Source organism: Dama dama, chromosome 32 (assembly GCF_033118175.1).
Source record: "Dama dama isolate Ldn47 chromosome 32, ASM3311817v1, whole genome shotgun sequence".
NCBI lineage: Eukaryota > Metazoa > Chordata > Mammalia > Artiodactyla > Cervidae > Dama > Dama dama.
Genome location: NC_083712.1, coordinates 13137182 through 13163683, shown reverse-complemented (window position 1 = coordinate 13163683; position 26502 = coordinate 13137182). Strand labels below are relative to the sequence as shown.

The window sequence follows — 26502 nt, the reverse complement described above, 5'->3', positions numbered from 1 at the left end:
TCAGACTTGACTGAGTGACTAACACATACCACCTAAAAACAGCTGGATTTCTCCAGTCTTAAATAGTAAGCACAACCACCAAACAGTTACAATGTTTGGTGGGGGCTGTAAGACAGCAATGTTTTAAAAACTATTATTTAATTATTTGGGAGACTTCGCTGGTGGCTCAGATGATAAAGAGTTTGTTTGCAGTGCAGGATACCGGGGTTTGATCTCTGGGTTGGGAAGATCCCTTGAAAAAGGTAATGGTAACCACCTCTAGTATTCTTGCCTGGGAAATCCATGGACAGAGGAGCGCGGTGAGCTACAATTCATGGGGTCACAAAAGAGTCAGACACGACTGAAGGACTAAACAGCACCAGGACAGCTAATACTGAGAATCACAAACTGAGTGGCTTAAACAACCAAAATCTGTTCTCTCACAGATCTGGAGGCTGGAAGTCCAAGCTCAGGGTGTCTGCAGGACCAGTTCCTTCCAATGGCTGGGAAGGAGAACGTGACCACGCCTCTCTTCAGCTTCTGGGGGTTGTCAGCAACCTTTGGGGGTCCTTGGCAGCAGAAACTTCACCCTGACCTCTGCCTTCATCTTCACACAGTATTCTCCCTGTGGATAAGTCTGCTTCCCCACGTCCCCTTTTCATAAGGTCACCAGTCATTTAGATCAGTCCTCACCCTGCTCTGGTGTGACCCATTTTATCTAATTACATTTCTGACGATTCGATTCTAAATAAGGCCAGACCCAGACGGACTAGGAGTTGGAACATCAATGGATGAATGCTTAAGGGATACAATTCAATCATAACAAAGAACCTCAAAGCAAGGACAGATTTATAAGAAGTCACCATGACGACTGGTATTCGATTCCTGGGTCGGGAAGATCCGCTGGAGAAGGGACAGGCTGCCCACTTTAGCATTCTTGGGCTTTCCTGGTGGCTCTGCTGGTAGAGAATCTGCAGGCAATGCGGGAGACCTGGGTTTCATCCCTGGGTTGGAAAGATCCCCTGGAGAAGGGAAAGGCTACCCACTCCAGTGTTCTGGCCTGGAGAATTCCATGGACTGTAGAGTCCATGGGGTTGCAGAGAGTCGGACAAGACTGAGCAACTTTCACTTTCACTTTTCACTTTCACCATGCCAACTAATCATATCTTGCAGATTTTTTTTTTTTCAATCACTTGTAACATCTCAATGACACTCTGGACTACCTTTTTACTGACCAGACTGGGATTTCTTTATTTACTATCATTAGCTGTCTCTTCCAGAGCAGAAATCCACAGAACAGGCGCTGGTCCACAGAACTGGACCTTCAAGAGTCAAGATGAATAGAGGCTGCTTAGCTATTTACTTTTATCTAGAAAAACCTAGACTGTTAAGATTTATGCCATTTACAAAGTAGTAGGTCTACCTCATAAGACTCTAACAAACTTGCTAATACCAAGATCAGGTCTCTAAACTTGTCCTTTACGGAGACGGACAGCAAAGACCTCTCCCTTTTCTACTGTTACAATCACAAGGCTTCATTCACTTGGGTAGCAACCTGATCATCTGATGACGAGAGAAATAGATTCTGGCTCTGTATGTGCTAAACAAATGCTTGAAAGTATTTTTCACTGCGTGTGTGTGTGTCTACACTGAAGGTGTCTAACATCTGCTGTGGTATCCTTTTACACTAAAATTATAATGAAAGGGTTCTGGGTAGTGTATTAGTTGCTACTGCTTTAGGTCCTAAATTGCGAGAGAGTTTTGCCTGCTACCTGTTATCAGGCCAGCAGAGGGAGCAGGTGAGTATTACAAGCAGCATTTTCCTGTAGGTATCATCCATAGTAGATTTTTGTTTTGCTTTAATTTTTAGTGTAGACAAGCAAGACTTTTCAACCTGTAAACTAACAATGTCCCTGAAACACACATCAAGATTTTGGGGAAAGGTCAGTCAATAATATACTTTTTCCTGTAAATATTCTACTAGGATAGTTTTAAGGCTTTCAAAAACTATTGTTGAGATTTTTTTTTTTTTCTCTTGAGGGAAACAGATGCCAGGAACTAGGTATCTTAATACTGCTATAAATGTCCTCTCTTCACAGGCTTTGTACAACTTACTTCCTTTAATTTTTTCTTTTGTATCAGTCTTTTTGCTTTTAGGCCCTTTCCTTAAAATGAAACACTTTGGGGAGTACAGTTCATTATTAATGGAGTACAAAAGACATTGCTCGAGATGGGATTAAGAGAAAAAGTAGGGCATATACACATGAGATTATCAGGAAGGCCATAAATCACTGGCAGACCCCGTACTTAGATTCCTGAAGGGACAGGAATGGCAGGGAGTATTTTTATACACTCAGATGCAAACATCATTTCCTTTTATGCATAACTATTTATTATACTTATAATTCTTCAAAAACTATATATAATTCTTCAAAAATGACTTTTAGTACATGTAACTCCATAATCAAGCCTAATTTCCCACAGGAAGATTTTTTAATATCAAGTCAGTTAGACAGACAGGAATACCAAAAGGGGGTCACGTGCTTTTATTATTATTATTTTTTTTACTTCTTTGACATAAGCAATTTTATTTATGCTAACCTATAACCAAGAAAGATAATATATCTTCATGGAAATAACACACATGACATTTTTATCTCTCTTATTTTAAAAGGTTTCTCAATAATTAAGATAAAAATTTATAAATTTAGATTAAACAAAGATTTATCTAGATGGCATTAGGCCACTCTCAAGAGAAAACTCATTCTGAGAGGAATTTGGACAGTTCTTCAGTAGAATGGTTATGACGGAGAGACTAGACACATTTTTCACAAGCAACAGGATCTGACTTCTCTACAGCTTTGCTGAAATGAAGTTAGGAACATTTAGTATACAATACAAACTCATAAACCCACTTCAAAATCTTTTCTGTTTTGAAGCCCACTTCAAAACACTCTAACAGCAGTGTTAGTCAAAGGAAAAATTTTATTGACTTTTCATTGGTCATAAGCAAAACAGTAATCATTGACATCAATCCACTGAAAGAGAATGTTTAGCCTTTTTTTTTTCTACCTACGGGCAGAAAACAGGACACAGAATTACTGGCAGAAATATTATCAGGCTAATGCACTCATCTATTGTTTTAGAATTTCATCCACTGCCTTTTTAAAGTTATGACTTGTATCTTGACCTTTTAGGCACTTTTTTTTGATGGAAAGATAAAACAAAAATATTGGAGGATGAAAATATTTAAAAATCAAACAGCATTTGAGATAACTTCATGTAACAGGAGAATTATATAAACTAACATATTCCTAAAAATTCAGGGAATTCATCATGAAATCTTAGAAAAATAGTTACTTGGATATTTCCCAAGTTTCTAGTAAATAAAAAGCTTTTTCTTTTCAGTCCTTCAGGTTCCATATTATACACCATGTGGCTTTACAAAGCAAACTGTCTTAAGTTGATGCTGTGCTGGTTCATGGCAGTACAAAGCTGTCAAAGATTCAGGAATCTTTTAAGTTTCCTTAAAAAAAAAAAAAAAAAAAAACAATAACTGACTTCTCTAAAAGTCTTTCAAACATAATGTCACAGTAAACACTCAGATAAGTTAGAATGAGTGAGGATTTGGTACCTCTTTGACGGAACTAACCTAAATAAGAATGAGAAAGATTTTTCTCAGTATTAACTCTGATCCTTCCATCAGCGCTAACCTCTGACACACAGATGCCTACAGCTCCCTGTCAAACCAGAAGTCACACAGCCGCGAGAAGGAAGATCATCTTTTCAGACAAGGCGATGCTATCGAGCGTTAAAGGGTCTGCCCTTTAACGCCCAGCACTTAAGTGTATCTGCTCTGAGAATGAAAACACGAGGGGCATGCAGGGGAAATGGCTATTTCCCAGGAAAGGAAATTGCCTGAAAACATATCTGGCAAAGGCTTTCTCTCCTCTGGCAGGCAGACGCTTATTTCAACAAAATATACACTTCTTCACCTTCTGCAAAGGTGAATTCGATGGAGACAGTACCTGATTCTAAGTGGATGCCACTTAGCTTTCCCCTATATGGAACGGGCCAGCTCTTTTATGGCAAATGCTATGTCTGTTTAATTGCAGCTAGGACAGGAAATCGTGCTAAACTGGGCGGCATACGTCATTTCAGAAACTGTATGTATTCTCAAAGGTACATCACCCTCTTCCAGCCAGTGACAGGGCATGAAATTAAAGAGGCAAAAAAAGGAGAAAAAAACAAAATGTTAACACCAGAAAATTAGAAAGATGGCAAGGACGGACACAGAAAGCATAACTGATGCAAGCAGACAAGAGGCTGGACCTCCGCAGAGTCCGTCTTCGGTGAGAACACCTGGGCTGAGTGCACTGCTCTGTGTGCCTGTGAGCGGACAGCCCCCACGTCCAGGTGGGCACGCGGTGGCCCCGTCCATGACGGCGGCCCCTGCTCGGGTGACCAAAGGCCACAGAAGGTGGGTCCATCAGCGGAACGCGTTACGTCTCTGGGATGTTCCGCACAGAGGTGACAGCTTGTGACATGGAGAGTCCCCACAGTTCTTGAAAGGCGGTTGAGCTGTGCCATGTTAAAATTGGGATTAAAAAAAGTCAGGGCTTTGGACTTGCTGGCGGTCCAGTGGTTACGACTCCGCACTTCCAACACGGGGCGGGGGGTGGGGTGGGGTGGCGTGGGTACTTTCCCTGGGAGGGAGCAAAGATCCTACTTGCTATGCTAAGATTCCACATGCCATGGCAGCCAAAAAGAAACAAACAGATACTAAAAAACAAGAAACAAAAGCCCTGCTTTAACTTCCACTCAGGGGGCTGATGGAGGCCTTGTCGTCTCGCCCCACCGAGCCTTGGTTTCCAAGTCCATCACAGGGGCAAGATCGACCTTCCACAGCGCCACATGTGTGCAATGGTATCTACAGATTTTCCCTTTCCTCTGTCTTTCCAACTTTAAGAGGCTTTCTCCTTGCTGCTGTTCTCAGACCCACAGCTGGGGACTATCCCCCGCAATCTCGGCGTCTAACGCTGGCTCAACTTGGCCAGCACCTCCAGGGAGGGGCCATCCATGGATTCTGCAAGACGGCGCCGGACCCCATGCGAGCCCCTTCAGTTCTGTTCCACGGATGAGGTGCAGAGTGGAGACAGCTCTTCTGTGACTCACCGCGGAGAGGGCCTGCTTTCAGAAGTCGAAATACTCAGTCTTTTCTTTTCCCCTCCTCTTTTCTTTCCCCTTCTTTCCTTTTTCCTTGTGGCTTCCTCAGCTTTCATTCATTGTTGCATACAATTTGGGGAAAAAAAAGCAGTAAGAGTAACTTTTTCTCTTGCAACACTTTGATGTCCAGTGAACTTCCTAATGGCTTCCCCTGCACACTAAGCTGTCCACATGTTCGCTGACTTCACTGACTTTAAAAAGGCTGGGACCGAGGAGGGGATGGGTGAGAGGCCCCCACGCCCCGTGGGCCCGGCCTGCCCAGGGCCTGGGGTCCCGAGGAGCCTGCTGAGAACAGCTGAGAGCCAAGAGTGTCCTCAGCGTCACCTAGGGGGGCATCTCAGCAGCCAGAGGTCCTCTTACACCAGCACAGCACTTTTGAAAAACTAAGCCCATGCTGGCCCAACCACCGAGGCCCGCGGACATTGTGCCGCGGTGACAGTCACTTCGCTGCATGACAGTGACCAGCAGGTGCAAGACTGACTCTGGGGATCTGCCCAGATGCGATGGAAACAGACTGGCACAGAACGTCAGTAGACGCGGGAGATCAATGTGCCCCCAAGTACGTCTGCGTGGTTTCTCATTATTCCCCATTAGCCACGGGCTTCTGGAGTGGACACTTGCCACATACGCTTGCTGCTCAGATGGCAATGACCACCCCCCCCACCCCCCACAACAGCTGATCCACTTCTGTCCCTCCTAAGTCCAACAGTATAGATAACCCGTTAGATATGAGTATCAAACAGGCTCCCTGGAAAGAGCAGAAGTCATGCAGGTTCCCCTGAAACCATCTGGTGATCCACGTCTTGGGGGCTGCCCCGCGCTGCACTGAGTTCAAGCTGGCACCGTTTCTTGGCTTCTGGCTTTCAGAACCAGCAATCCGGCACCTCATGGGTGGTCCTGGGAAGGTTGGGGTCAATCAGATCCCAGATCCGACAGAAGTGAGTCCACGTCGACTCTGGACCGACGTTTCTGGAGCCATGACCAGGCTTTTCCCACACATCCTGCACGTCTGCTCCACCGGGCGGACTGGAGCAGAGGTGCCCTCATCAGAGCTCCGCAGCGCTCCTCTCACCAGGGAGGACGGCCACGTGGTCCTCCTGGTGCCGTCAAGTGAGGGTTCACTCCCTGATGGCAAAGTGCAAAAGGGGAGCCCGAGACAGCGCTACCGCGAATAAGTGGGAGCCTCTGGAATTTCAGCTGATGACATACAGTACAGGGGAGAAAACAAACATTATTAAGAAAATAAACAGCACCACACACAGCTGTTCAGCAGAACTGTTAGGACAAAAAAAAATTGGCTGGGCAGGAAGGCAGCTTTTGGGAAGGCTGTAATAATATTTCTCGTTTTATAGCCCCATCTGCCTTTAGCGAGCCTGTCAGCAAGTCATTGACGGAAACTCAAGATTCTCTTTGAGACTGAACAGCTCTGAGAAGCAGTCAAGGCTGCATCCAGTCTCCATCCCCAGGCTGGGGTGGAGGTCGCCACTGCTGCTAACATGTGCTGGGGGTGAGTCTGCACCCAGGGCAGGGTCTTCCCGCCTGACTGCCCCAGGAAGCCCCGCTCGGCCCTGCTGGCCCCTCGGGGGTCTCCAGCTGCTGCTTCCGCGCCAGCCGTGGTGGACGCGCCCGTCTTCCCGAGCGTTTCCTGGGCGGTGCGACGTTCAGCCTGCATCCAGCCCTGAACGCAGAAGGCGCTGCTCTGCTTTCACACTGGGGCAGTTCTCCCAGGGCCTCCTCCCTCTTAAGAGTTTAGGTGTGGCTTCCAAGTGACACTTTCTTTTTGGTCGAATGTTCCCGTCCCTTCCCTGAGCCCTTTCCCCTGGCCTGTCTCACTGGCCTGGGAGGAGGCGGGCGCTGATCCGAGGCACGGAAGGTTCCCCGAGGCTCCCTCTTATACTGGCTGCTCCCAGAGAGGCCTTGAGACCATGTCACACCCCCCACAACCCCCTCCAGCCCGCAGACCAGGCCTGCGGTCCCCGCGGAACGGCCAGTGAGCTAAGAATGGTTCCTGCATTTTTAAAAGACTGAAAAAATCCAGAGAATATTTCATGACGTGGAAATTATGATAAGTTCAAATTTCAGTGTCGACAAATAGTGCTTCGTTGGCACACAGCCACCTCCCATCCTCAAGGGCTTTCTCTGGAGGCTTCCACGCTACGACGGCAGAGTTGAGCGGCTGTGACGGAGCCCGGGTGGCCTACGAACCTTAAATACTTACTCCTCCAAGTCTCGGGGAAGGATTTCCACGTACCTACAGGGAGCTGCTCACGGCACGCCCGGACCGGAGGGTCTGGACAAGGGAGCACTCCCTCCTACCCCACGGCAGGACCGATGCCCTGGAGGCAACACACGCTCTTCCTGCGTGTTCTCCTCACGTCCCAGGGCTGGGGTCTCCCCGCCTCACTCTCTGCTTCTCTACGGCCGACACGCCATCACGCTCCCCAGCACCTAGCAGACATGGACTGCTTGTGGGACCCGCTCTTCCTGGGGCTTCTTTTTAAACCACCCTGTTTGCCTGAGAAGCAGACAGATGATCTTGGAAACCACATGTGCGGTATTATTACCTTATAATATATGCTTTCAAATGGTGAACCAACTTGGACGAAAAAAGTGTTTCTGCTTCATGGTCAGCCAGAGAATAACACAGTGACAATATCTGACAGTGGAAAATTTAATGGGAAGTGCTGGAGAAGGAAAGTAATATTTCTGAGTTACAAGCATTATTTCGTATCATTTTAACTCTAAAGGTGCTACTGAGAAAGAACCATCCTATTTTGCAAGTAGAGAAACTGAGGCTTAGAAGAGTTAAGTATTTGCTGCAGATCTCAGAGAATCAGGGTTCTAACACAAGTCCCGTGTCCTACACATGTCTAACACAAGTCCTACATGTGTCCCTCTGCAGTTAGTAGTCTGAATGGGCGTATCTTTAACTTGTCCCCTTAGTGGAAACCTTGCACCAAAATCAGGCTCTAGCTTTCCTGAGCCATCAAGCCCTTTGAGAATCTGGGGGCGCCTACAAACCCCTTCTTAGAAAAATGACACGAGTTATTTTATCCAAAGATTGAATAACAGGACCCTGGGGGTTAAATGACAATGCCGTGCTGAGTGCAAGTATCAGCTTGCGATATCGTAATAAAAATATCTGTAATTGCTGTTCGTGAGAAAGCCAGAGACATTGACAACTGTTGTTTGTGACCTACTCAAAGCTAAAAGAAAGGCTGTATTTCAGTTAGACTTTTGCAAAAAAGAAAGACATCTTTTCCTGTCAAAGTTTGTGGACCCCACGAGTTCCGTCCGTGAACTTTGGGTTAAGAACCCCCGCTCTGGAGGTAAGCTGGGGGCCAGCCCATGCACAGGAGGGATGTCTTTAAAGGTCTAATCAGGTCTCTTGACACAATTCACTCTATAGACCTCAGCTATCCAAGAATTAAAATCATAAAATCCCCTGAAATCTGGTCTTGCACGATTACATGGACACTGGCTTTACGGGTAGATGAGGTTCACTGGGTCAGTGCTGAACTGGCCACTGCTGCCTGGGAGGAATCTCGTGCCCTTGGGCATGGACAGACCCTCACAGAGGTTCCAGGTCTCCCCCCACCCCCCTGCCCTGTGCACACCCTGGCTGGTGAGCAAGGACACTGCCAACCCCAAAACGTTAAGTTTCAGCTATTGAAGGAAGTACCCTGGAGGATTTACGGAACCACGGAATTGAAACAGAAAAAACCTTGGGAGTTAATGCAGCCCTTGAATCTGGCAGACAAGGACTCTGGGGTTAATTGAAAAGAAGTGATTTGCCCGAGTCCAGCACTGAGTGGGACTGATTCAACTGATCCTGGATAATATGTTACAAAATGATAGGATTTGAGCAAATTCTGACCTAATAAAGGAGAAGTTAATACATGCCACTCTCAACTCCCTCTTAAATTCTGATTTTTCTATGGATTCTAATTTAGTGGACAATTAATCAGCCTAGTTATATATTAAATTTACTTTGAATACTGGAGTAGATATTTTGCTTAAAAGATTAAATGTCAGTGCTCAGAAACTGACTTTCCTAACACAAATTGAATAAAGCGTGATGTTCCTATCCAGCTGTTTTAAGATCAAAGTTTTGCATACTTGGCTAAATGGTTCAAAAATCAAGTAATACCAACGAAACTATTTTCCCTATGAAAAGGCAGAGTTTACAAGAGCAAGACTTCTTCCTCTTTGTTTGTAATAACAAAAATAAACCAAAGTCCTGACATATTTGCAGTATTTTTATTCCTAAAGGAAAAAACAGGAACTTTCATTGTACTTTAAAGCTATTGCCCCAGATATTTACCAGCTTCGCGCTGTGAATCAGTTTCAGACACAGGAGACCTACAGGCTCTCTCTAGGAAATACTCAATTAGGGTGGTGCCTCTGAAATACCCAGGGGTCCTGTAACTGATCGGTTTTTCCCAGAGGGCTTCTGCAGCATATAGTCCCGGTTGGACAGTACACATCAAGCCCGGATTTTTCCTGTGGCCTGTTTGGTGACCCCCCTACAGGAAGATAACGGACAAGCCGGGAGGGCGGAGCCGCTGGCTGCACATGTCTGCCTGCTCTTATCAACTTATCATATAAGGAAAGGAAAGTGATTGATTCGGACCCTGACACCACAGAATCAGGGGCAGAGAGACAAAGCAGCGCTGACGCGGGTCTGGAAGGCGAATGCAGCCCTCGCGGGGAGCAGGGCTCTTCTCCCCACTGTGATCTGACAGTCTGCTGCGAGGCCAGAGAGGAGACGGCAGCAGAGACCAAGGTCGCAGCTGGGAAAGGAGGAACAGGAGGCTTTCCTTGATGGACCTTGAGCCTCTGCCCCCGAGCCCTGCGTCTGAGAGGGCAGCTTAGCGCCGGGAGTCTCATGCGCCTGGAAGTTTGCTGAGCGGGTGGTTTATTACCGACAGACAGAAAGAATGTGGCAGCTTGTTTTCTTGACTCTGAGCTGTGATCTGGCCGTAGCCACAGCCCACAGCGGCTCTCGGAAGGGCATGGACATCGCCGCCGGGAAGAAGCAGTATCAGGTTCAGCACGGAGCCTGCAGCTACACGTTCCTCCTGCCGGAGACGGACCACTGCCGCTCGCCCCCCAGCGCCTACGTGCCCAACGCCGTGCAGAGGGACGCGCCCCTTGACTACGACGACTCAGTGCAGAGGCTGCAGGTGCTGGAGAACATCATGGAGAACAACACACAGTGGCTCATGAAGGTAAGGGGGCGCCTCTCCCGGGCACAGCGACGCCGGCTCAGGTTTCACCGCCAGCTCGGGCGGGAGGGCAGGAGGGGGTGGTCAGAGCAGGGAGGTGGTGGCTGACACCTCTGAATGAACGGCCTCTTGCTGTCTCCTGTGCTGCCCTGCAAAGGGACTGGGGCTGAACAGGGACACGGTTTACTGGGAGACAGTGCCGGGACCAGTGGAGACGTCTCTAAGGTCAGGAATCTTTATGAACAGAGGAAGTGCTCTTCTCTGCACAGCGTATGGGCTATGTTGTTTGTGCAAGCAGTTTAAACTCCGTGACACCCATTACCAGAGACCTTATAAGCCGGTCGCAGGCACGGGAGGGAAGCTGTGAGCAACACAGCGCCAGAGCCAGGAAAAACGTGACAATCACGTTAATTACGGATACATAACGGATGGAGTAAAGTGCTTTACCAATTTCCTGAATTTATTTACTAAAATAGATCGGGGCTCTGGGTAAACGAGAGGAAATTAAATAAAGCAGACCTTCCACTTCTCAGAACCCCGGGGGTTTGATGCCGAGGGCTTGTCATCTGTCGGTGGGGGTGAGTTTTGCCGGCGCGCCAGCGGAGTCAGTGCTGCGGCCCCTTCAGTCCCTCCGCCGGCTCTGAGGCTGACCCCACGCGGGGCGGGCGTGCAGGGCACCCGGCTGCCGTCACGCTGGGACGAGGCGGTCACGTCCTCAGGGCTCCCACGAGCCGGCTGCTTCAGGCTTTTCACAGTGAATTTGACTCAGACAGGACACTGAAAGCTCAGTTTTGCTTTCACAAGCCATCGTTTTCATACGTGAAGCTGTTTATACAAACCCCAAATCACCCTTAAGTTCTTGTTGTGGGCTGTGTATATTCTAAAGGGGGCTTAGACAAATTGCACGCATAGATTCCTCACTAACTATCACAGTGACATCACATCACGGCGCTTGCACAGCAGAGAACAACGGTTTCAAGCCAGATGGGAACTTTAACAACAAGCCGCTTTCCCCCATTCAACACTCTGCCCGAGTCTTTCCTTTCACCGTAAACCTTCTGTTAGGACACCTTATCTTAATCTCAGAATAGATCTTGGCTCCTAATCTGTGTTTCTCATTAGCTCTCCTACCTTCAGAGAGGAAATGACCAAGTTATTGCTTTGGTCCTGAGCCGAGATGAATGAAAGCCCTCCGCGCTGCATTCACTGTTAACAAGAGGGGTCGCTTCAAATCAAAGAACAGAAAACAACAGAAACGTATCAGAAAGACTTGCCCTGTAATATGAGACTCATTAGTCCTGTCTGTGAGCATGATCCCTTCTGGGCAAATTCTCTTTCCTAAGAAGTTCCCTGTGGTGCTTTAAAAAAAAAAAAAAAAAATCTAAAATTCACAGATGTGCAAATAGTGATGTTAAACTTAGAAAGTATGCAGCCATACAGGTTCGCATGTTTGGAAGGCAAACTTCTATCCTCAACATCTGCTCGCGGGCTTCCCGTTGCTTCCTGAGTTGCTCTGCTGCCCGCCGCTCGGTTAACGCCAGGGCTGCTGGACGCGGCTCGGGATGGGAGACGCGCTGTTCAGTCAACAGTCTAATCTGCCCGACTGGAGAGTTGTTTCTTAGGATACATGGTCAAGAAACATAAAAGAGTGTCTTGCCAAATTCAGGACGGCTAAATTATGTTTGCTTAACGAAGCCCACGTTAGGTATACCTGGAACTCCACACACAGAGCTCGTGTTTCTCTCTTAGATAAACAATCCCCTGCTCCTCCCTCTCTTTAGAGAAGGAGAAGGACCAGGAATCCTACAGGAGTGACCAACATTTTTTCCTTTCCAGGTTCAATGAGCAAATATTTGAACAGTAGCACAATGGTGTCTCTAAATTCTTTCTTTAGCCGGCGAGCTCAGTGTCACTGAGAATGACTTCATGTTGATCTTTTCGGGGCTCACACCTGCTCTCTCAGCCTCTCTGGGCTATCTGCACGTGAGCAAGTCAGGGTGTGTGCTCGCTTGCTTTACTGGCTCCTGGTTTTGGAATGAGAGCAAACATGCCAACACGAAACCCGCTTACAGTGATTGAATGTAACCTCGCTGCTTGTTTTTTACTTCTGGGTTTTGCCACCTGTGATAATAAACACTGCGTTTCTCATAAGGGAGAACATAATATGCAATGGGATGACAGATAAGCCACAATGATCAACAATCGAACCCCTATTGATAGATTATGACAGAAGGAAAAGCTCCATGCTGGGTTCTGCATATTTCCTTTTCTTTAGGGCAGTTTTTTTTCTTTTTATGATTCCACACTTCCTTTCTCTCCCTGAATGAGAGAGAGAGGAGGGGGGAAAAAAAACCCCACAAAAACCTTTTAAGGTTTTAAGAAAACTTGCTGAGAAGGAAAATTAGACCAAGAGCCTGGTGGATCTCAGGGTAGATGAACACCATTTCGCCTTCTCTGTGGCTAGTAGCCCCTCGGAAGCTTGGACTAAGAAAGCAGTTTTGCACATCATCAAGAGATGCCACTCTGCCCCTCGAGCCGGCCAGGCAGAGGAAGCGGCGGACGCCTGAATGAGCGCAGGGCAGCATGAATGAACAGCACAGGGAAGGAGCCCTTGCTGGTCAGTGGGGAAGAAAGGACAAGATCAATCGTGAAGGTTAGGGACCAAATACACCCAGAGATCTAGAGAACACCACGTGGGGTCACACCCCCTTGGTAACCCTGCAGCTATTCTAAACCTCTGCCTCAGGGACAGTAAACGCACTTTATAAAATCTGACAAATAACTTAGCGGAGAGCACTGTATGTTGCTAGGAGACTGATTTTTTTTTTGTCCTCGATCAGAAGAAACAAGGAAAGGAAATAAACATTTCATACTGATGAATACTTGAAAAGCTATAAACAACTGCAAAGTCTATTATGCTTGCAAACAATGTTTTGAAAAATAAAGCTAATGCCTCTTAAGTGCATGCAAACATTTCCTTGTAATCTTACTTTTTTTTTTTTTTTTAAATGACAGAAGCACAGGCTGGGAACTGTAAACCTCAATGGAGATCCTTTTCTTTCTTTACAACCAAGGATGCTATATCCTTTCAACAGAGTATGAGAACTATTCGTTAGCTGAAATACAGGCAGCAGTAATTCTGCTCCGAAGAACAAAACTATGGTTAAGGGGAAAAACTGATGGTGAGAGGCTCATGTATGTGTCTTCTTGTGTGGCTACAAAACCTGCCAGGGACTGACTCTGTGTGCGAGTGTGTGTGATCTTGTGTGCCTACAAAACACTCCTTAGCTGTATATCTAAACAAACAAACAAGTAAACAAATGAGAGGTTCGTTCATTAAAGGAAAGAAAGCAAGCCCTGTGCACTGTACATCCAAACAAACAAGCAAGCAAGCTAACGCGAGCTTGGCTCATTACAGGAAAGAAAGCAAGCCCCATGCAGCCACAGCCAAGGCTCTGGTGCAGCGTGGGAACAGAACCACCCTCCCCACCACCTGCACTGCCCCCGTCCCCGAGTCATGAAACGTGACTGTGTTCACTGTTGGAAGCAACTTGCTGTGCCTTCAGACAAGCTGACTAAACCTTCTAGGCAAGACTGTAAGGAGATGATTACTATTGCTATTTAATTACATATTAATATCATCATAATAAGGAAGGAAGAGATGATGGCAGTTTCACTGTGGTAGGAGAAGTACAACAGATTTAAGGCTGGAAAAGGCAAGCTGAGTTTAGTGTTTACTGTATGATGCATAGTACAATATGTGCTTACCCACATGTATTACAAAAAGATACGCACTTACTGTACGGATAGTTTGCATTACATACAGTATAGACATAACATCCATTTTCCATGGGCAAGTGGCCTCTGACATCCTGGATTAACGATGCCTGTGTCCCCTGGGGGGAAGATGCAGTCTTGCCCACAGAATCTCCAAGCAGGAAGTGGACCTGTGCACACACCTTCCATCATATCTGACACTAGACAACCAGCTAGTCTCCATGCTGTGTTTTGAAAATTGGTTGATCCAATATGGTCCTTTTCAGTTTATAACCCAGGAGTCTATCTGTAAGCCAGTTTCTGCACTGCATGCAACCTGAAGAGGATACTGGTCACCTTATAAACAGTGATCAGATGCTCAACCTGGTCCACAGGACTTATTTTACTCCATAAAGTAACTGAAACTTTGTATGTGTGTAATTCAAGAACAACAGTGCCAATCAACCCTCTCGTCATATGTATCACTTAAGAATAAAACAAAAACATGAGAGTAATATATGGGCCATGTAAAATTACAAAGTCAAACCTTTAAAACTGTAGAAAGTAGGATGCAAATTCTGCTTCCTCTTAAACTTCAGTCCCTTTCTGTAAGATGAACACTGAGAGATGTTTTTTTATCATTTACACGCTCAGTCGTGTACAGCTCTTTGTGATCCCACAGACTATAGCTGCCCAGGCTCCTCTGTCCCTGGAATTCTCCAGGCAAGGATACTGGAGTAGGTTTCTGTGCCCTCCTCCAGGGGATCTTCCCAACCCAGGGATCGAACCCAGGTCTCCTGCATTGCAGGTGGATTTTTTTTTCCCCCAGCCTAAGGCACAAGGGAAGCCAGCCCTTTATTGTGATAATTTAATATCAAAATGAATGCATTTCCTTCCTCGTAAAATATGAATGGTGGTATTATACAGTGATCAGAATCTCTTTTTCTTTTTTGGGGGGGTGGCTCAGAGTGACAAGAGAAGAGGCTGAAAGATTTTATGTAGGGGAAAATTTGGAAGACGAAGGTAAAAGAGAATCTGGATTAAAGGGGTGTGTGCAATATATACGGGAGGAAGGAGAGCTGCGGGTTGGAGAGGGAGGGGAAGAGAACAGGGTGAGGGGCCCGTCCGCACGGGGGGCGGCCGTCAGTGGGACGGCGGCTCGCACGCCCTGCATCCTGGACCCCAAGGGACCCCGGCCCGGGCAGCCTCGGAGGCTCTGGGCTGAGGTCGCGAGGGCGATGCGATCAGTCATGGACACTCACGGACTGTTTCCAGATCAGATGCTCATAATTTGCAGAGCATCCCTATTACTTACTGATGATGACGACCCACCAAACTAGCCTTTGCCTCCTATATATATATAATTATAGTTATACAAACATATGCACTTGGTGTAAGTATGTATGTGTGTATTAGTTGCTCAGTTTTGTCCTACTCTTTGCCACCCCATGGACTGCAGCCCGTCAGGCTCCTCTGTCCATGGAATTCTCCAGGCAAGAATACTGGAGTGGGTTGCCGTGCCCTTCTCCAGGGGATCTTCCTGACCCAGGGATCAAACCCGGCTCCCCTGCATTGCAGGCAGATTCTTTACTGTCTGAGCCATCCACATAACTGTGTATAAAAAGTATATATTACATAACATACATAGCTATACCTATAAAATAATTTACATTTTTAATTAAAAATAAAACACAAGCCATATATATGTACTAAATACTGTAAATTGTGTAGTACTGTAGTATGTATTTATTGGAAAAAAAATCTTGAGTATAAGTGGATCAGTTCCCTGGCTGCTACTAGTGGTAGAGAATCTGCCTGCCAATGCAGGAGACGCAAGAGACATGGGTTCGATTCCTGCGTAGGGAAGATCCCCTGGAGGAGGAAATGGCAACCCACTCCAGGATCCTTGCTGGAAAATTCCATGGACAGAGGAGCCTGGAGGGCTACAGTTCATGGGGTCACAAAGAGTTGGACACAACTGACTGACTAAGCACGCACATAACAGGGAGTTCAAATTCATGTTGTTCAAGGGTCCACTGTAAGTGTGTGTGTGTATACGTATTTTTTTCCCCTCTATTTTCATTACATCTTTCTTTGACTTGAAGGAATCTGATAAGATTTTTCTTCTCAATTATTCTAGAACTCTTCTGATAGAAAGAGAGCCACTCAACTTTCCAGTGACGTTTCCCACAGAAGCAATGGTTGTAATACAGTAACAGAGGTGGCACTGAATAAATTCAAAGCACTTTGCACACCTTACCTCAGTGTGTCCCGGAGACACCTCTAGAACACAGATGTAGTAGACACAACACCACCTATTTTTAACCATTCATAAACACGGTCAGCGAATGTCAGTGTGGGCTGCAGTGCAGGAGTCTCGCCTGGGTCACCCAGAGAGGAAAAACACACACGGAGAAGCACGCACATCCCTCCTCTGACAGAAGCAGACCTCTCCGTGGGCCTGCAAAGAGCAGAAGATCGCCGGGAGGGGAGTATGGGTGAATATGAACACAGGGCTGTTTCTCAGCTCACTCACACAAATGAGTCTCCTTTGGGGTGTTTCCGGTTCTGGGGTTTAGGGCAGGCATCACTAAAGTTCATTTATTTGTTCAAGAAATATTCACTGAAGGCCCACGTGTGCCCAGGCAGTGCTCGAGGTGCTTGGGGGTGAACCAGTGGGGTGAAGACCAGGACTGGGGTCTGCCCTGGTGGGGACACAGTGCATGACACCCCCACGTTCTTGCAGGAACTCACAGTCAGAAGGTGTTAAGTGCCACACAGAACTCTGAGTGAAAGGAGACAGATAGTCCGGGTGCATGAAGTGAGGTATGTTGGGGGGTGGGAGGGGGCAGGGAACAGTGCCGGACAGTGTGGTCACCCCACTGGAGCCTCTTTTATAAAACGAAAACCTGTTGAAACTGCTTCTGAACGGTCACTTCTCCTGATCACCACAGTAACAGGTGGCTGTGGGAAGTAACACACATGGAGCATGCACTAGACACGTTATGGACAGCACTCAGAGACAAGCGCCTTCCTCCTGAGCTTATATATACACGCCTCCCTGGAGATGATGACTTAAAACACGCCGTGCACACTGCAGTATTATACACCCACACCTATCAGATGACTTGTCATTCTTTTTTATTAAAAATAAAAAAGGAAGTGTGTCTGAGAGGCTAAGTAAGCTGCTTGACATCCCAGGTCAGTAAAAGAGGCAAGTCCCACCACCTGTGAGTCCTTAGGACAAGCACAGGCGTTCCGGGGTACACCCTGGCACCCGAAAACCAGGGCACGCCAGCAGTCTTGCAATATGAAGGCTACAGTGTGGGCAACCTGGTTACCAGGCAACATTTGCGGTCTGTCCTGTGTGGGGATTGTACCAAAGCTGCTAAGAAGGAAAAAAAAGGCAATTGGGAATGTTATGTGTCTACAGTACTCACATGAAATCCCGCCCTCTAGTTCAGAAGAGTAAAAACAAATTATATGATAACCAGGAGAAAGTATGGACATTCTTACAGATCATGCATAAAATAACCCTCTTCTGGACACTGAGTGAGGGGGACAGCTTGAATTTCACAGTACCACTTGAAAGTCCAGGCAAATAAAATTCAGCCCCAGAAGAGTAACATGTGACTTGCCCTGTCCTCCACTGATTTTAAGAAATGACTAGGGTGTATCTCCTATCTAGCATTCTATAGACAGATATAACCAAAAATAACTTGATGTCATACTATTCCCATTTAAAATGAGAAATTAATGTCAAGCTCAGTGATTTGATGAAAACAAAAGCAGTAAAAAAAAAAAAAATTATGGGTAATGTTAAGAGTTTCAACGCTGATCAGGATTAAAATGATTTTCTTGTATGGTTTGAGAATAAAAGGATGAATGTTCCTCAGCCACCTGAACTGACAGTCAGGTATGCTAGCTGTCTGTCTTTATTTAAATCAGTATTTCAATTAGATATCTGCCCATGATATCACCTTTCTTTCGTATCCTAAACTTGGCAAGCACTGCTGACTAAAGACAGGAAATCCACTAGAAATCTCTGAGAAGTGGGCCTAATCCCTTTACCATCATCACCTCCTTCAACCAGCTAAAACCATTATCTATGCAACTCAGTTCAGTTCAGTTCAGTTCAGTTCAGTCGCTCAGTCGTGTCCAGCTCTTTGCGACCCCATGAATCGCAGCACGCCAGGCTTCCCCGTCCATCACCGACTCCCGGAGTTTACTCAAACTCATGCCCATCGAGTCGGTGATGCCATCCAGCCATCTCATCCTCTGTCGCCCCCTTATCCTCCTGCCCCCAATCCCTCCCAGCATCAGGGTCTTTTCCAGTGAGTCAACTCTTCACATGAGGTGGCCAAAGGATTGGAGTTTCAGCTTCAGCATCAGTCCTTCCAATGAACACCCAGGACTGATCTCCTTTAGGATGGACTGCTTGGATCTCCTTGCAGTCCAAGGGACACTCAAGAGTCTTCTCCAACACCATAGTTCAAAAGCATCAATTCTTCAGCGCTCAGCTTTCTTCACAGTCCAACTCTCACATCCATACATGACCACTGGAAAAACCATAGCCTTGACCAGACGAACCTTTGTTGGCAAAGTATGTCTCTGCTTTTTAATATGCTATCTAAGTTGGTCATAACTTTCCTTCCAAGGAGTAAGCGTCTTTTAATTTCATGGCTGCAGTCACCATCCGCAGTGATTTTGCAGCTCAACTAGAACCTAATTAAAACCTCTATAGGAACCTGCCTGGGGGTGCCTCGGCTGGTAATTGCTTTCCTCCAACATCAGCCTCATTCCTTCCTTTGAGCCATCTTTTAACCCTCAAGAACTCCTTTCAAAATCTTTCTATTAACCTGACAACACTACCAAGCTTTCACTTCCAATGTTTAATACATAATAAACTAACAATCTAATAATAATAACATAACTAATAATATAATTATTAATACATAATAAATAAAAAAGACCCTGATGCTGGGAAAGATTGAGGGCAGGAGAAGGGGACGACAGAGGATGAGATGGTTGGATGGCATCATCGACTCAATGGACATGGGTTTGGGTAGAGTCTGGGAGTTGGTGATGGACAGGGAGGCCTGGCATGCTGTGGTTCATGGGGTCGCAAAGAATCAGACACGACTGAGCGACTGAACTGAACTGAAACTAACAATCAAGAAAACTAAGTGTATACATTAAGAATATAAGCTGTCATTTTGAATCATGTGTGTGATTTTATATCTTTTCATGAACAGAGTGATTTTTAAGGGAAGAGGTATTCAGATGCGGAGGTCTTGGGAAATATAACACTCTAACCCGTTGACAGAGTTTCCTAGAGTTTCCCATTGTTTGTGTGTGCTGAGTATTCACAACAGTTAGTGGTCTTTTAGGTAGAGAATATTAATCAAGTCTTAAAAGGAAGCCAGTGTTCAACCTCTCCATTTCTTGATTTTGTTACATTCTGTCTAGACCATATAAACAATCACATATTAAGTCTTCTTGCAGTGAGAGGGACGATTCCACTGGGGTAACTTAATCTACTGATTAACCTGGTGACAAAACCTGCCACCTATATGAGTCTTCAGTTTTCCAGGACATACACATTAGCACCTTCATTGTGATTGTTTCAGCAAATTCTGGATGAAGGTTAAAACTGAATTGTGAGTTAGCTTCTGTATGTCACTCGTTAACATTTAGTTATGGGCTGAACATGCTTCCCATGGGAGGTTTCCACTTTGGCTGCCAAAAGCACTCTTTGGTGGTTGGGTTCAACAGCAAAGTTGTCTAATGTCATGAACCTATGGGAAGGAGGCTACACTCATCAGTAGAACCTGCTGAGTTGCTGTGACTTGATAAAGACAGTCTGACAGCCTTTCTGTACCAGGAGCTCCCCGCCCCAGAGGAGCCTCTGAGGCCCTCAAGACCACCACCCTGATGGAAAAAAGGTGGAGGTGAAAAGAACTTGAGATCATTTCAGGGGTTTTGTTCAGGCCCAAGACAGCCTCAGGAACTGAGCCAAACTAGAGCAAAGGGAGGGGGCTTCTCTGGTGGCTCAGCAGCAATGAGGGAGACCTTGGTTTGAGTCTTGGGTTGGGAAGATTCCCTGGAGGAGGGCATGGCAGCCCACTGCAGTATTCTTGCCTGGAAAATCCCATGGACAGAGGAGCCTGGCGGGCTGCAGTCCAGACGGTCTCAAAGAACCGGACACAACTAAAGCAACTGAGTGCGCATGCAGAGCAAAGGGATGTGTTCCCATTCTCTAGAATTTGGGATAAAGGCATTCCACACCAAAAGAAAAGATTTCCTAGAAACATCTGGTCAGACTCAAAGAAAAACAAATCTAAAAGAAACCGTGTTTACACATGAGGTCCATGCTATCACTGTTAACAAGCGTGCCTTTGGGTGTGCTTGTTATTTTCTTGCATTTTAGTGTCTGCATTAAACATGCAGATAACTATTGGGCTGGCCAAAACAGTATACAACCCAGGACAGCTGGTTAGGTTAATGGGTGCAACCTGAAGCTACAGAGTACAAGTTTTTCATTTCATTTGTTCCTTCTTATTTGTAGTAAGTGATCTTAAAAAAAAAGACCTAATTTTTTTTAGAGCAGTTTTTGATTTGCAGCAAAACTGAGCAGAAGGTACAGAGATTCCCCATAAGCTCCCTACTGTTACCCTGCTCACACACGCACAGTCTCCCCACTTATCAGTGACCACCACTCAAGAGTACATTTGTTATAGTCAGTGAACCGTGGACACCTCCTCAGCACCCGGAGTCCATAGTTTATATTAGGGCTCACTCTTGGTGATGTCGGCCATATGTATAACGACACCGTATCCACTATTACAGAGTACTTCCTCTGCACTAAAAATCCTCCATGCTCTGCCTACTTATCTCCACTCCCTCCAACCCTTGGCAACCATGAATCTTTTTACTGACTCCATACTTTAGTCTTTTCCAGAATGTGACAAGTTGGAATCACACAGTATGTAGCCTTTTCAAACTGCCTTCTTTCATTTAGTGAACGAATTCTTTTTCTAGCATGATTAACTGTACACTTGTTCAGTGACTCTCTTATCTTGACTATTCAACTAACTTAAGTAGCTGAACACCCACAGTGCATCTTCAGAAACATAAGCGTTCCTTACCTACAGGAGGGACCTCAGGGGATTACTATGTGTTTCAAATAAGATGATGAATGCCAAAGTATGCTGGAAAGTGTAAGATGTCATAGTACTTCAGGGACTATCATTATAATTAATTTTAATAATGATACCAGAAAGACACTTATCGAGATCTGTACTACCTCTCATATTAAAGATTACAATTCACTCAGTCTCATCAGGTTAAACAATCTGACTTCATACCTTAAGGCACATCTTTACTCTGTAAGACAATGAACTTTCTGTCAACACGGACAGTGATAGTTCTAAGTGCGCTCGTAAAAGGTCCTGACTCTATCAGGGGGCTGACAGCCTCTCTGTAGAAATGCTGGGCTCCAAAATCGTGCAGGGAGTCTTCTCCTAGACCACCTCCTTCTGTCCCATCGTGCTCACAGGTGAGCCACGAGCCCATGCAAAGCCAGGTCTCATTGTTAAACTTCAGCTTTCGGTAAGCTAAGAACTGTGTTACTCTTCTGCATGTTATATTTTTATAGAAGAGGGTGGCAGGAACTAAATGAGTATTAAGAAGCAGGCATTCTGGGGTTAACTAGTGAACCCACACATCTTGGTAGAAAAGACTCAAAATTCCAAAGATGTATTGTTTCCTCTGGGCTCCTGCAAGCATTTTCTCTGCCATTAGATTTGTGGAATCAACAAGATATTTATCAACTCTTGATTATTCGCTAGATAATTATAAATATTAGCCTGAAGATAATTCAAGAATTCCTTCGAGTTTTATTAACTACTATCTAGTCTTTGGAATCTTGAAAAATTATTATATACAGATGTAGCTTAAAATTTCTCTAAGCCAAGTGATCTTCTTAATGGGAAATGCTGGTACAAAAATGCTGCTGGAGAGAAGATATTCTGCTGAGTAACACAAAACAATCAAATTCCGACCACAGGCCAATTATCTATGTTTAACATTTGGTTTTTTGTGTATGAAATTCCTTATTATTTTTAGCTACTAAGGAATATGTTCTTAAATTTCCTAAAATAAACTCATCCAGTCTTAATTCAATAATGTATCAGTAACAGGAATTCCTAACCTGAACTAGCTGTAACTTAATTGCAATAGTGAAATGCTCTTAAAGCAGTGATGGTTGGGATAACCATGTAACAAATTCAAGAATCAAAGTTAATCAGAACACCATCCCCTCAAAAAACAAGTGTTCATTTTGTGATGTAATTAATTGGCCGTATTTTCAAGTACAGCTCCATCTTGGCTTATGACAAGCATGATAAACCTATATGTACTTTCCCTCTAATTAGGTAATGTTTATTTAACATGTATCATTTATTCATTGCTGCCTGACTAGCCTGAACTATGCCACCTAGGTTTTACAGCTGTCCTTGAATAGCATGCTACTTTCCTTTCCCTTCTTCACCTGAAATACCACTACCATTAAAAGAAATGGTCCTTGGACGAGGAGGGAAAAAGGATAAAAATATCTTGTGAATAAACAACTCTCTACTTAATGTGGACCTTTTCTCTATCCATTTCAGTTTTAAGCTATTCAAGATCCTAAAGGGAGAACACAGGTCCGCCACTTCCTCACCTCTTCCCCAACAAGGGGGCTTTCAACCTCACTTTGACGCCAGCATACTTAGCTGGTTTGCTTAAAAAGTCTACAGAGTTCTTGCAGAAAGGATATTGTTCATATGACAGCAGTCACGAGAGGCAGACCCAGAGAGGCTCCCCCACGTCGTTACTGTGCGGTTTTTAAAGGAACGTGACTGAGGCAGGCTGCTGCAGGCTGGCAGGACGGTACCTGGCGTTTACCAGGTGCACACGACCTGTGACAACTGCATGTTTGCTCTCGGGATAGCCTATTGCAGGGAGATGTTCTGTTCTTCCTTTTACGAGTGGACCAGGAGAGCTACCTGACTTCACGGTGATCCCGACACCTGCTGCTCTGATGCTATACACAACGATCATGCCCCAAGCACGTCCAGCACCAGGAGTAAGAACAAGTGTGGGATCCAGTGAGAAGACAACCATCCTGGGGAAGGCTGAGAAGTGTTAGCGTGCAGAGATATAAGGATGCCGAGCAGGGATCTACACCAAGGTCTGCCCTGTATCTGAGCCCTGTCCCACCTCCTCGCAGCTTCCCTTTCTCACTCAGCCCTGGAACCTAGGAGGATCAGCAGGAGAGCAAACCTGGGTAATTGAAACTTCCATATGTCGGCGACGCTGCCTGAGTGTAAACAGCAGCTGCCGTCCGTTGGTGTCACAACACACACACGTGTCTAACACCAAGATGGCAGCTGCTGCATCTGCAGACAGTGGCACACACTTGGCTCTGTTTGCAGACACAGGGAGGGACTCATGAATAAACAAGTGAAGGTGTAGAACTGAAATGTGACCCTTCCCAAAACAGCCCTGTAGGAGTAAGGGGCGGGCAAAGTAAGAAGCTGTGAAGAGCAGGAACTGTCTATTCACACATACACCTCTGCTCCCCCAAATGCAAGACTGGATCAGGGAAGTCCTTGCTTTTCATTTATTCCAACGCTTGCTTAGACACGCCTCTGACTCTTGAGCTATCTCGGTTTTATGGAGTCCAGCACTTATGTTTTTAGGTGTGACTTAGAATAGAATGACCAAGTCTGAAGCAAGCGTGTAACCTGATGGTGACATATATACATAGCTGTGTGAGAACACAGTAGGCAGTGGTTTTCCCAGTGGTCACGTGTGGATGTGAGAGCTGGACCGTAAAGAAAGCTGAGCGCCCAAGAATCGATGCTTCTGACTGTGGTGTTGGAGAAGACTCTTGAGAGTTCCTTGGACTGCAGGGAGATACAACCAGTCCATCCTATAAGAAGTCAATCCTGAATATTCATGGGAAGGACTGACGCTGAAGCTGAAGCTCCAATACTTTGGCCACCTGATGCAAAGAACTGACTCACTGGAAAAGACCCTGGTGGTGGGAAAGACTGAGGGCAGGAAGAGAAGGGGACAACAGAGGATGAGATGGTTGGATGGCATCACTGACTCAATGGACATGTGTCTGAGCAAGCTCCAGGAGACGGTGAAGGACAAGGAAGCCTGGCTGCAGTCATGGGGTGTTACAAACAGTCGGGCAAGACTTAGTGACTGAACAACAATACAAAGCTGTGTAATGACCACCAGGTGGTGCCCTCCTGCCCCTCCCACTTGGCATCCCCCCAGCCCCCATCTCCAGGCTGGTCTCCATTCTGCCTTTTGCCACTATAGGTTAATTTTACTTTTGCTAACTTTTGTACTTCACCTAGTTGGAATACAGTATATATTCTTTGTTGGTCTTTTTTTTTTTTTTAATTTCTGTGATTCATTCATGTTTTTTAATGTATCAAAATTTGCCCTATTCCATCACTGTGCAGTATTCCACCATATGAGCCTGACACCAGTAATGTGCCTACTGTACCACTGTAGGTGGACACTCGTCTTCCTTATGGATGTCAACACTTACCTGGACAGACCCTCGAATTGGGTACTGTATTGTCTCTCTTGTATCTTTGGAATCCATACAGTTGAACTGACTTAAAGCTTCCTTGAATGATTTTCAGGACTAATCTACCATCTAATAGAATCTACTCTACAGAAAATACATTGCAGAGTGGTCTTGGTGGTGTTCCTGAGGTGCCCAGGACGGACTTCTGAGGAATACTTTAAGGACTGGTCAAACATAATATATATTAAACTGAGGTTTCAATGGGAGGCTAACATGGAGATAATGAAATAACTACAGCAGACAACTAGGAAAGAAGGAGCTGTGTAAACATTCAATGGAAGAGAAAACCTGGGTATAAAACACAGGTCTGACTGATATGACTCATCACCTCTCTGGCCTTACCTTCACCTCTCCCCTGACAACACCTTTTTCAGCATCAGAGAGGGACAGTTCTAAACAAAACAGTTTCCAGGTTGGTGCTTGCTTCTGGGAGCACCAGGATTTTTCCTTTCCAAATTTCTCTAGGTGGTACATGCGTGCTAAGTCGCCTCAGTTGTGTCTGACTCTGTGTGAACCTATGAATTGCAGGCCATCAGGTTCCTCTGTCCATGGGATTCTTTAGTCAAGAATACTGAAGTGGGTTGCCGTGCTCTCCTCCAGGAGATCTTCCTGATCCAGAGATTGAACCCACATCTCTTACATCTACCTGCACTGGCAGGGGGATTCTTTACACTGGCACCACCTGGGAAGCCCTTTCTAGATGGTATTATGCTTCAAATATATGATATGGTCATCATTGTGAAAACCCATTAGTTATACTTTCTGCACCATGGTGCCTATCAGCTCCTCTCTGGGTATGGGTAGACTGATTTTTGCCTTTTGAGCAGTTATGGGGACCACGGAGACCACAGCAATGGGGCCATCAAAAACCCAGAGCTGCTTCCCTGAGGTTGGCCAGAGAAGAGCAAGTGGCCATGGGGGAGAAGGACTGAGATGAGGGTTCATGCCCTAGTGCTGAGTTTACCACTGTCATTTCCAGGATGTCTCCAAGGCTAGCATGGCCTTTCCCCACAAAGCCAATCACACTCCAGAAGACCAATGGTTTAGAGGTTCAGGAACAATTAAAAGAGGTCTGCACATACCACCTGAAAGTGTTGGGATGCAGGATAGGCAACTTCAAAAAAACCTTCACTTAAGTTCTAACTTTGGCCTCTGTAAGCCAAAGTGCTCCTACAGTCTCTCCAGGAGAAGGCCAAGATTCCAGCAGAACTAACTCATAATTTGATTCCCAAAGAGCAGCCAAAACTCCAGTGTAGGTCCTCCTGCTGAGGGGACTCAGCAAAGACGCTAAGCCACAAAGTTTAAGCTGGCATGTGGACCATGTTAATTTGAAACCAGATTTCTACAACTGAGGGAAGCCTTCAAGAATTCACCACCACTGATAAAATTAAACTGGCTGGTGGGAGTCAAGACCAAATCACAGCAGTGACCACAGGGATTTCTGGTTAAAAAATGGGGATAAGATGACTCATAATTTGATTGAAACAAACAAATGAACTCTAACAATAGGAAACCTTCTGCCGCTGTTCCCTTCTTCCTGTGTGAACCTTCTGCACTCATCCCCACTTCCTGTGTGAGTCCTTGTCCCTCATCCCACTTCTTATACTCCCCACCTCATTCCTACTTCCTAGTTCCCCCCACCCCTTACTCTCATTTCCC

At 45.7% G+C, this 26502-nt stretch overlaps 2 protein-coding genes across 8 annotated transcripts in view; one reads left to right on the top strand and one right to left on the bottom strand.

The window, feature by feature from the left end:
- MCPH1 (microcephalin 1) overlaps window positions 1-26502 on the bottom strand; it is a 220314-nt gene that overhangs the window by 60846 nt on the left and 132966 nt on the right. The gene's annotated exons all lie outside the window — the stretch shown is intronic.
- The window catches only part of ANGPT2 (angiopoietin 2), a 58732-nt gene continuing 41937 nt past the window's right edge, over window positions 9708-26502 (top strand). The window contains exon 1 of the mRNA XM_061134664.1: window positions 9708-10436. Within this exon, the coding sequence (XP_060990647.1) occupies window positions 10146-10436 (291 nt within the window). The 5' untranslated portion in view covers window positions 9708-10145. The remainder of the gene's footprint in view (window positions 10437-26502) is intronic.